Source organism: Pelobates fuscus, chromosome 8, assembly GCF_036172605.1.
Source record: "Pelobates fuscus isolate aPelFus1 chromosome 8, aPelFus1.pri, whole genome shotgun sequence".
In the NCBI taxonomy this organism is placed as follows: Eukaryota; Metazoa; Chordata; class Amphibia; order Anura; family Pelobatidae; genus Pelobates; species Pelobates fuscus.
Window position 1 is genome coordinate 117,547,418 of NC_086324.1, and position 12,069 is coordinate 117,559,486.

Consider the following 12,069-nt stretch of genomic DNA (forward strand, 5'->3'; position numbering starts at 1 on the left):
GTAAGGAAAGAATAAGGTGCGATGTCTAGTAGGTAAAAACTTAATGGGTTGTTGAGTGAGTGTTTGTGTAATGCCATACATAACTTATACTTAATATAAGATACATATAAAACTATTGATAAAATCACAATAATCCACCAATGGGAGGCAAACCTAATATTATGGATAAACTATTCAATATCTATAAAGTCTTATAGAAAAGGAGCAAATTAGCATTTTTCATTCAAGCCTTTAGGGGATAATGTATTCAATTCTAATATCCAGAAGGCTTCACGTTGTGGTAGAATTTTTCCCATGTCACCACCTCTAGCTGCTCCAGGAATATGGTCTATGGCCACACATCTTAAGGAAGAGAGCTGATGTTGATTCTCTAGGAAATGTCTGTGTAACGGATCCACTGGCACCCCGACTTGGTACCTCCGTTAATGGATGCTCCTAGCGCTTCCTGAGGACTCCAAGCACTCTGGCAGACACCACAATCACCGAATCTGAGAAGCATATGAATGCTCTCAAGCCTCTGAATGCTGTAGACAGTTGAATAGGACCCATACGAATAGGCTTGCACTCCTAGCAGTCAAACTGGAACAGCATGCAATAAATCCTTCCCCCAATAATGAGACGACACTTCACTTTGAGGGTAAAACAGGAACTCTGGACTGGCTCATCCAGCCTGGCTTTTATTACAAGTGTTGAGAATACAGGACCGCCCACAGGGAGGGACAAAACAACCAATAGCATAATGGTTACAACCCCCAGGTTCCCTCCCCTCAGATAACCAGTTAACATAATTATTACAGCCAGGGAAAATACAGTTTTTATACATGTGCTATAACTTTAAAACCATACATCTTGGAATCAGCACACTTTAAACATAAACCCTTCCAAAAATCCGCCAAATCCCTCCAGTGGATCAAAAGTTAGCTGGAAGTCCTTTATGACCGACCGCAAGCACATTTTCCTGCCCAAAACAGTTCCATAGATTTGGGCTGTGCGGTCGGTCAATTTCATGCCGAAAAACGACTAAGTCCCATTTCGAACGGGACTTAGTCTCTGGAGCTGCAAGTTCAGTATGGAAGAAGGTAAGGGTCAGCGGTGTTCGGTAAAATGTGTAGCCGATTTCAGTTCCACAGAATCTTTAGCATACACCGCTGACCGCGTTCGACTGAACAAAGATGGCCGCCGCCACGTGAAATTAACCTGCAGTAACCTCACAGCCTGGGAGGTAAATTGCCTGCACACTTTAACTTCTGGGTGGTCCGCCTGTGTAATACTTGGTTCAGTAAGCCCTATTTACTGAACCAAGAGGGAGAAAGCCAGGGGCAAGTTATTTTACAGGTCTGGGGACATAGTCTTAAAGGGGCATTGTTCACCAAAGTTACAAGATGTCCCCAGACGGTTCTTAAAGGGTAATACACACCAAATAAAAGTCCATACGTTTTCAGGGGCCATAGTCTTAAAGGGTATTGTCACCCAAAGTCTCAATATGTCCCCAGACAGTTCTTAAAGGGCCAGCAGCAGTACAATAAAATACCATTCACTGTGCTTAAAGGGCCAGCAGTCGCACAATAAAATACAATATGCCCCAAATAATCCAGGGGCCATAGTCAGCAGGTAGGAGGCGGGCAAACAGGCTTCTCCAGGGCCCAGTGGCGAGGTCGGTTTCGCCACAGTCTGGCCACAGGTTTGTCCATCTTACAATCACGATAGGCAAGGCGGATACTTGACCTGTGGCCTCTGATTCTCTCTCAGAGAGCACTCTCTGTTTTGCCAATATAACTTCGCAAGGACATGTAAGTTTATAAATGACAAACTCTGTGCAGCAGTGTATTCTATGACCAATTTGATATATTTTACCCGTGTGTGGATGGGTAAAGGTTTGAGGGGATTACATGACCACACGTAACACAGCCCAAGCACCTCACACATCCATTGTTCTTCTTTTCAAACCAATTTGTCTCGAAACGAAAATAATTGTTTTGTTAGGCCAGAGATAGTAATTCCATCACAAACTCAATATGGGGGTCTTGATGTTGCATGGAGTTGTATAGTAATTTCCTCATGGCTTCCATGCCTTCTCCATGTGGTATTTTTGTGTAGAGGCTATTTACATCCATTCTTATCAAAAACCTGTTTAATTATTTAACCTTATCCAAGTCATTCAATAGACTACCGGTATCCTTTATACAAGTCGGAATGGCTGTTACTGTTTTTTTTTTAACAGATAATCCAGGTATTTAGCTATAGGCTCTAAGATACCTTCGATTGCAGACACGATATGTCTCCCTGGGAGATCCGTAGGGTTCTTATGGATTTTGTGTATAGGATTGATGTTTCTTCTGAAGGTACTGAAATAAAGTAAGATCAATTTATCCCGCCTTGAGTCCCAACAGCAATATATCCTCAATCTTTTGGGCAATCTTTATAGTGGGATCCCTTTTGAGGTGTTGGTAGGTATTTTGGTCTCATAATTGTTTGTGGATTTCATTGGCATAATTAGTGTAATTCAAGACTACTATTCCCCCACCTTTGTCTGTGCGGCGTATCACTATAGTTGGATCAGCAGATAGACTCCGTACAAGTGCATGTTATTCCTTAAAAAAATTAGAATACTTGGGTTGATGGTCAGTCAAAATCCATACATTTGTTGGGTCCCCTCACTATTATTAAGGCTAGCGGTATAGGCAGTATTTTCTTAACTGGAGGGTGGTTCAGGTGTGTGGGGATCCCTAACCACCTCACAGAACGGTCTTGGACAAAATTTGTGGAGGTTGAACAATGGTATGGCCATCCTCTTTTACCTCACACCCAAAGCCCATGGGTGGGGGTTAAGGGGTGGGCAAGGCATGTCCACCCATTCTATGTAGGCAGGTGTATGGAGGCTGCAGGGGAAGCACTAGGAACCTACTTTTTTATATCAGTAACCTTCACCCAATTCCCATAGGTAGAGGTTGGGGAGGACTAGAGTCTGTTAACCTGCTTTTTTATTTGAGAGATCCCACTTGCTGGCCATTGGTGGTGGCACAGAAAGAACCTCCCTGTAATTTAAAATGGCTTTACAGTCACTAGTTTTTAATAGCACATGGGAGCATAAGAGGGAGATTTTTTTTTTACTAATATGGGGATCATATTTACCCCATAGGATATATATATATATATATATATATATATATATATATATATATATATATATATATATATATATAATTGGAAATATATATATATAAATGATTGGAAATCATGATATTTGTGTATTGTATTGCCATCCTGATGACAGCCCATGTATTTGGGCTGAAACGTTGATATTTTTAAATTATATAGAATAAAAGTTATATTTTATTTTTACTATCATCAAGTCCTTGGAGTGCGGTCATTTCCAATAATTTTTTTGTATCTTGTGCCTGACCAGCACCGGGCAATTACTCTCTAATCCAGGAGTGCAAGCATATATATATAATTTTTTTTTTATTTTTTTTAATGATTAACAGGGTTAGTCAGTAAAAAAGACCAATAAGTGTGCATTTGAAGCACATTTATCGGTGGTTTTATTTGGAGCAGCTGACTTATGTATTGCGTTTTGGCTGCCCAAAAGCACTTTGTGAGAACTTTTAAGAAAATTGGAAAATTGGAGTCTACCTCTACGTTTCATAAAGATTCATGAAGGTAAATCTGTAAATTGTAACACCTTGATTTAACATATTCAATTTTTCTAGTATTCATATACTGTGAATGTTGCATAAAACAACGTTCTTGTATTTCAGTAGGAGGGAATGTAGGAATAGAATACAGATAATTGTCTTCAGACACTTAACTGAATTAATAATAAAGCATTTTTCATTTCCATGGACCATGATATTTGCAACATCGGAATTAAAGGGGGTCCAAGCTTAAATCTCCTCTACTTTGAAGCTCACATTTGTAAATGCAGTTCAGCAGTATGCATGACTACAGTAAATATGAACTGTATTATTATTATTTCAAGACCAGTCAGTCCAGAACTTATATTGACAATGGATATCAATGTATACAGGGTCAGCGCTCGCTATAGGCAAACTAGGCGGCCACCTAGGGTGTTGCTAAAGGTAGGGCATCAGCAGCAGCTTTAGTGTGACGGACTAATCCTGTATTGTGTGCCGCAGGTCATGCCGACAGGCACTAGAGAGCACTTGCATAGCTGCAGACTAGCACCCGGTGGCATCAACCTTGCACGCAAAGACCACAGAGAGCTGCCCTGCCCACCCATCTCATAAATGGGGCAGTGCAATGGTGCATTGCTCGATTGCTCCCGCCCCTACCCCTCTACTTGGGGTCAAATGGGCAGGAGGATAGCAGATGTGGAGCTGAGAGAGAGGTAGCAAGGTGCACTGAAGAAGCCCGAGACAAATGGAGAGCCAATGTGAAATTGGGGTAATAGGGGGACTTCATAGTGTGTGTTTTAAAGAATGTGGGTCAGCCTGCTTCAGACAGTATGTCTTCTTGGATCAGTGTGCGTGTACATGCTTGGATTACTATTATTATTATTATTGGTATTTATATAGCGCCAGCATATTCTGTTGTGCTTTACATTATTATCAAAGGGGGAGATTTAACAATAAATGAGGCAATTACAAAAACTTACAGGAACAATAGGTTAAAAAAGGCCCTGGTCAAATGAGCTTACAGTCTATAGAAGGTGGGGTATAAAACACAACAGGACAGGAGGTAGCAATCAAACAAGGTAGGAGTGAAGCAGAGCTGGAGGATAGAATAGAGTGCTGTGCTTTAGGAGCGAGGGGCAAGTATGTGAGGTAGAGGTTACTCTAGAAGGCCATTAGCTTTCCTAAAGAGATTGGTTTTGAGGCACTTTTTAAACAATTGAATACTAAGGGAGAGCTTGATGGTCGGTGGATCAGTATGTGTTTTGTATCTGCTTGGATCAGTGTTTGTGTGTGTGTGTGTGTGTGTGTGTATCTGCTTGGGTGTGTATCTGCTTGGCTCAGTGTGTGTGTGGGTCTGCTTGGATCATTGTGTATCTGCACCTCTAGTCAGTGTTACAGCTACCATAGGCTTGTTTAACCCTTCAAGGTAAGGCAATGTTTTATCTTGTGCAGTTAGACCTACAGGACCACTGTGGAGCGAATGGGCCGGCAATTTAAAAAAAAAAAATGTTTTGCCTAGGGCAGCAAAAATCCTTGCACCGGCCCTGAATCTATTTAATTGTGTGTGTGTGTGTGTGTGTATATAGCACAACATGAGTAAATTATAGGAAGACTACATTAGTGAGAATTATTTTCTTTCAAAATTTATGTTTTTCACTATATTCATTCTGGGAAAAAAATTGGATGAGCTATTGAGGCTCATTTTCGGTGACCGATTAAAACAAAAAAATTCTTCTTGCAGTCACAAACCCCTCTCTGGTATACAGTAAAATAAACATAGCTAGTCTGGTGTACAGTAAAATAAACAAATATAACTACTGACCACCACTACTAAAAACATAACAAGCTCAGAGAAAGCCATCTAGTAAGCATATGATAATTTACAGATAGCCATCATAAAAATAGATCCAAATCCAAATGTAAATGAAATTACACTTTTTAAGGTCCAAATTCTGAGGAAGGCAGACCAGCAGTGATACGATATGTTTACCCTTGCTATGCCAGTTTTGCCGTGGGAGATAGCCATAGAATCATTGATTCTATTGTGAGCTTAGGTTTAGCTTTTTGCTGTATATAGCAGCTAGTACTGTCAAGAGATAGGCGATAGAAGCATTGATTCTCCCATGGGGCAATCTTAACAATATACAGTTGCTAAAAGTAATTTAGTTTTGCCACATGAGGATTAAGCCAACCAAGCAGAGCACTTTGACAGCCAAATCTCACCTCTCTTACTAGCCAACCAATCAGTGGTCTTACTGATATTACATAGCATTTGTAAAAAAAGTTGTTATAAGGGATTTCCCAGATAAGAGAGCTAAGTGATGGCCAAGTAAAATGTGTTGTATCATACAAGAAATCATATGCTTTTTGTCTGGGGTATAGATGTTAAACATTGCAGCAGTCTCCAAGCATTAGTGTCTGACCCCTAATTGGTTAAAAAGGAATAATAATACTAAATTAAAGTAATAAAATGAATGTCCTATTGAGTCCCAGTAAGATAGTAAGCAGGTTCATGTGCACAGTAGTAAAAAATAAAAACAAAAAGGTCAACTTGACAGAAATTTTGAGCCACAGTAAGGTCAGATTTGAACAGGTCACCCCCTAGTTCACCCACCTCATTACATTAAATAACATCTAATGCAAATGGGAGAAGCTGATAGGGCACTATCAAATCTGAACCCGGAGTCAATCCAGGACATAAAAACCTCAACATCAGCCAGGGCTGTTACATGAGAGACAGTGCTGTCACATGGCGAGGCTACAAAGTCCCTGGCACTATGACCTTCTAAACATCTTGAGAATACTGATCACCTTTTTATTTTGTGCTATTTACATGTTTGTTTACTTGCTCCGCTATATTTTGCTTTCCTTTATTCTTTAATCTCTGTCTACTGGACACCTACCCGGCCCTAAAGCACCTGCATCTATGCTCACTGTTACTTAACCCCAATGCACAATGCCTATTAGGGATACCAAATTCTCACACTTATCACAGCCACTAATGTTCCAGAACCAGTCAACTATTAAGACCACACTGTTAAAAGGCTGTAAATACCTCAAGATACTCACGTAAACACCCCCACCCCCCACCCCCGCTTTGTTACATTCACCTCTGAATACCAAAAATACAGTTCCTTCACTGGGGGAGAGCCCCACACAGCAAGGCACTATAACATCAGCACTAGACTCAAAAGGGGTAATCCTACACAGTCCTGTGTTACACTGCTCTACTATTAAAAGCTAGTACTCTACTATTCAGTATCCTAACTTCCACATAAAATGTAAAAACCCTCATTCCACACCTTTTCCCAAGAATGCAGGGGTAGAAATCAACCTGCTACGCAATGCTACTTTCTCTGCTCGACATTTCACTTTACTCTCATTACCTTGTATCTCTAACTGTGGCTTGAAAAAAAAAAAAAAGAATAAAAAAAAATTCCAGATATGTGGTAATCTATAATTTGTCAACTCCGTATTGGCATTGCAAAAATGGTTAATATTGCATAGATGTAAAGCCAGACAATATTGTAACAGCCAGCACAGTCATAGGCAGCATTTTTCCTGCTGTTCTAGCTTCCTGAAATGTTTTCAGTGCCAATATTGGCCGAGCCAAACAGCGGCATGAATTCCTTTATGACCCAAGAATGTTTTTTTTTTTTTTCTGCTGAAGTGGTAAGGAAGAACTGATATTTTCACCCTCTACAAAGCTGCATTACCAAGCACTCTAGTACATTAACCATACTGTCAAAATGTTTGAATAGAGTGCCTTTTTATTTTGATTACCTGCTCACAATGTCTCCTTTAATAATTTAACAACTTTTTCTTTTCACAGCAGACAGATGATGCAGCACAGACTGATGGCCAGCAACAGACACAGTCTTCAGAAAATTCGGAAAGTAAAACACAACCTAAACGGCTCCATGTTTCAAATATTCCCTTCAGATTTAGAGACCCAGATCTTAGACAAATGTTTGGGGTAAGTATCCAGCATCCAATCAATCACTAATATCCGAATGATGTAGTTGTTTATGCTTTGACCTTTTTCATACTTGAGCTGCAGCATGCTGAGTGAAGGTCCTTCTCTCAGGTAGATGGTGGTTGTTCTCTGGTCAACCAATGTGATTTTTTTCAAAGTCTATTCTAGACACATGGATTTGGTGAAGTGCAGCTCTAAATATTAGCAGGTGATACGTGTTTAGTAAACTTATGCACAGCAAATACACGTACCTTCCATATTGATTGGCTCATTACGTTTTGGGTAGTGATTTGTCCATGTGGTGTTTCAGTTTGGAGAAATTTCGTACATGCAATTGTTTTGGGAAAAATTATTTGGATAAACCAAAAGAGCATGAAAGTTGGCCAGTCAGAGTACTGCAAACTATAAATATTATGTATATATTTAGCAGTACACTAATAGTGCATTTTGAAGCAATTTGGTTCACGCATCAAGTGAGAAGTAATGAGTAGAGGGAAAAAGAGGAGTAGCAGTAAAAAAGTTATATATTGGTCTCACTTGATCTGTGAGTACAGTCAACATTCAGTGGCTGTCTCCTAGCCATCATTCATCTTTATGTGGGGAAATGAAAGGAACTTTGAATCATGAAACAAACTAATTGGTTTCATCCACTGTTCTTTTGTTTGTTTGGGGATTCGTCTATACATGGTTTTGAAATTTGGAGATTCTGATGAATTGTACAACTTTCTTAGCCATGAGTGTTGCTGACACTTCTGCCACTAATGTCAAAATCAGCAAGGCCGACAAGTAGTAGAAGTAGCATATTCGTAAAAAATGCAGGCTTTCCGAAATATAGCTGAGATTATTTCTAGCAGCACAGCTAGTACAACCTGCACCATCATGAAGACTCGTACTAGTCAACCTGTCAAAAACAAGCAGAAAAGAGCAGCATGGTTGGGAGAATGAAAAGCAAGCAGATCCCTCCATGTACAAGGAGACTGTTTTCCAATTCCCTTCCCAAGAAGAAGACCACCAGCTGCGCAACAACATCTGCTGCTGCTTCCACTGCAGTTCCTTCTACCACAGCTAGTTCAAGAATTATCTGTTTTATGGTAAAATAAGGGATTGGTGTCATTGGAGTCGTACCCCAACATGCAGGAAAGGGGACACCCACAAAAGGTGGATCCAAAACACGAAAAACCGAGCCTTAGGATGGCCGGACTTAATGTATAATACAACAAGAAACAGGGTCAAGATAAATCAAGGACAGAAATAACAGGACTACTCCGAGTCATGACAAAGCCAGGACAGGATAGCAGAAATCATAAGTCCAATATGAAGCCAAGGTCAGGATTCCAGAAATCACGAGTCAAATACGAAGCAGAGGTCAGAATACCTGAAATCACGAGTCAAATATGAATCCGAGGTCAAACACAGGAAATCACAAGGGAATCTCAAGGAGCACTAAACGGGGATCTACCAGAAACCATGATAGGGTACTGAATGGGGGCTAAAACAAGCCTTAAATAGGCTTACCTATGTTCTGATAGGTCCACGTCATCACTGTGATCCAAAACAGATTAGGATCTCAATGATGACGTGGTCACTTTAAGAGAGGGCATGATATCCCGTCCACATCTATATATAAACATCCTGCCGTGTGGCCGCGTAGTTCTGTCAGACTGCGCAGCAGTAAGAGGTTTGCATGGATTGAAGGAGGTGAGTCTCCCTTGTGAGAAGCGGTCTGACCATGCCTCAGGAGTAGATCTACGCAGCTCGGCGGAGGTAAGTAATGCCACAACTGGTGAAACCACTGGTCTTCTTGCCATTCCCAATGTTACCCCCTAGTTCTAATAGCCCCCACCAAAGAAGCAAGGGAGAAATCAATCAACAGATTCTAGTTTGCAGGTGCCTTTAAAGACAACCTTTGCTGAAGAGGTCGGGCAGAGTATCAAAGTACTGTCGTCAATGTCTGGTCTTGATGGTGATGAATCTGGGAATGATACCACCCTACCACTGCATATAAACTCTAAGTGTGGCTCAGGAGAAAATGGACTATTAACCAGGTGAAAAGCAAGACGTGAGTCTTCAGAGGAGAGGCAATAGTCCTCCACCTAGTGTGCACTCCCTTTCTGTATCTTAGACACCTTATCTGCTTTTGAATTGTCTCATCCAATGAAGACAGTTGCATCTGCTTCAGTGCCACAAGTTGGTAACCCACTTTCATTATGACTACCACCACCCTATTAGCATTAGTCAAGCAAGTGCTAGTGTTGTTATAGCTCCCAAAACCACCGATGATAAAACTCTTACATCTTCAACAGTCCAATTTAAAGGATTGATGGTAATGTATTTTGCTGATGCACAGTTTGGGATCACTTTGAGCACCTCCAAGAAGAGTGATTTGCACAGCACAAATTGTGCGGCAACATGGAATTGAGTAGGGGGAGAGTGGTAAGTAATTTTACTAGTGCTGGTATGAACTTCATCTCAAAACACACTACAAGTCTGTATTCCTGAAGGAAGAAGCAGAAAATGTTTTAGGGCAGGCAGGAAGTTAACTGGTACTGTAACTGATTCTGCACAGTTCTCATTTCTTACTATCCGTTGTACCTTCTCCACTACTGCAGAGAAGGAGTTATGTTAAGGATAGTGCCATTAATTAACAGACAGGTTTGACAAGGAATGTCAGACTCCTCATTATTCAAGGGATAGGTCCACCAGTCAAATTTTGTTGTATTTCATTCCAGGGTCATATTAAAACAGCAGGCTAACAAAATCACACACCTTGTTGCCCATTTGAATACTGTAGGGATAGCTTTTTTTTCCGTAATAGAAGGGGATCCCCTTTTAGTATTAGTAATATGTACAAAGCAGTGATTTTAAACTCAATTGAGACTAAATGGATCCCACAGATAACACATTCGCAAATTATTGTTGTAACGGATCACCTGGCACCCCGACCAGGTACCTCCGTTAATGGATGCTCCTAGTGCTTCCTGAGGACTCCAAGCACTCTGGCAGACACCATAATCACCGAATCCGAGAAACCTTTAAATTCTCCCAAGCGTATGAATGCTGTAGACCATTGAATAGGAACCATACGAATAGGCTTGTACTCCTAGCAGTCAACTGGAACAGCATACATTAAATCCTTCCCCCAATAATGAGACGACACATCACTTTGAGGGTAAAACAGGAACTCTGGACTGGCTCATCCAGCCTGGCTTTTATTACACTAATCCACATACAGGCCACACCCAGGGGGAGGCATAAAATAACCAATCACATACATGGTTCAGCCCACACATCCCCTCCCCTCAGATAACATTAAACTCAATTATCCGGTACACTTTTTCAGCCAAGTTCTGGATGTACCCCAAAACCCGGGGGTACACCTTTAAATCCAGCATCGCTGGATAGCCCTTATTCAGGGGGACAACATATCCAAAATTCAAGTAATTCGGATGAATGGTTCGTGAGATATGGGGTTCCAAAGATTTGACCGACCGCATGGGTAAAGTATCCGAAAACAGTTCCATGCATTTTGGCCCTGCGGTCGGTCACAAACAAGGGAATGAAAACAGGCGAATTGCCTGTGTTATAGAGCCTGGAGAGGGTTTGAATGAATTCCCTTGTTTGTGGGGTTCTTTCTACCGAACGGCGGGTCATTCGGTAGTTTCCATACGAATTTCTGGAAGTATGGAGGTCTCAGCGGTGTTTGCCTAGTCAAGTGTCCGATTTTAGTTCCAGACACTCGACGGCAAAACACCGCTGTTCGGTAGTTTAAGATGGCCGCCGCCACGTGTTTGTTTCCCGAATGGCGGCCACCCAGAGGACAAAGAATACATTACACTGATTGCCAATTACCCGTTTGCAACATTGTTGCAAACTGTAATTGGAGGCACACTTATTCCTGGGTGGTCTGGTTGTTCGGTAGTTTCACTCAATATAATAAATGGAGTGATTCTACCGAACAATCAGGTGAATGCTGCATACATATCCCAGGTTAAACTTAACACACAAATACACATATAATATTACAGGCAGTACACTAGAATATGTATCACAGTCTTAAAGGGACAGTAGTCCCAAAAGTCCCAATATGTCCATAGATGCTGTTAAAAGGGCCAGTAGCAGCAATATACAGTACAATATGCCCCAAATAACCTAGGGGCCATAGTCAGCAGGTAGGAGGCTAGCAAACAGGCTTCTCCAGGGCCCAGTGGCGAGGTTGGTTTCGCCACATTTCTCCCCTTTTCCAAACAGACTAACAGGGTACCTGACCTCTTGCCGGTCAGTGCCCTTGTTAGTCCAGCAGCCCACCCACAAAACAGAAACAGCAGTACAGCCCACCCACAATAAATGGTTACTACACCTGAGTAAGAGAAAAACTTGTCCAGGTCCAGGTGCCTCACCATGGCTGTGTGGGGGACTGGTAGGCTGTTTTGGTGGGTTGCTGAGTGGGCAGAGCCCAGC

General features: G+C 41.4%; 1 protein-coding gene across 1 annotated transcript in view; it reads left to right on the forward strand.

The window, feature by feature from the left end:
- RBFOX1 (RNA binding fox-1 homolog 1) overlaps nt 1-12,069 on the forward strand; it is a 1,085,723-nt gene that overhangs the window by 631,789 nt on the left and 441,865 nt on the right. The window contains exon 3 of the mRNA XM_063430238.1: nt 7,468-7,611. Within this exon, the coding sequence (XP_063286308.1) occupies nt 7,468-7,611 (144 nt within the window). The remainder of the gene's footprint in view (nt 1-7,467; nt 7,612-12,069) is intronic.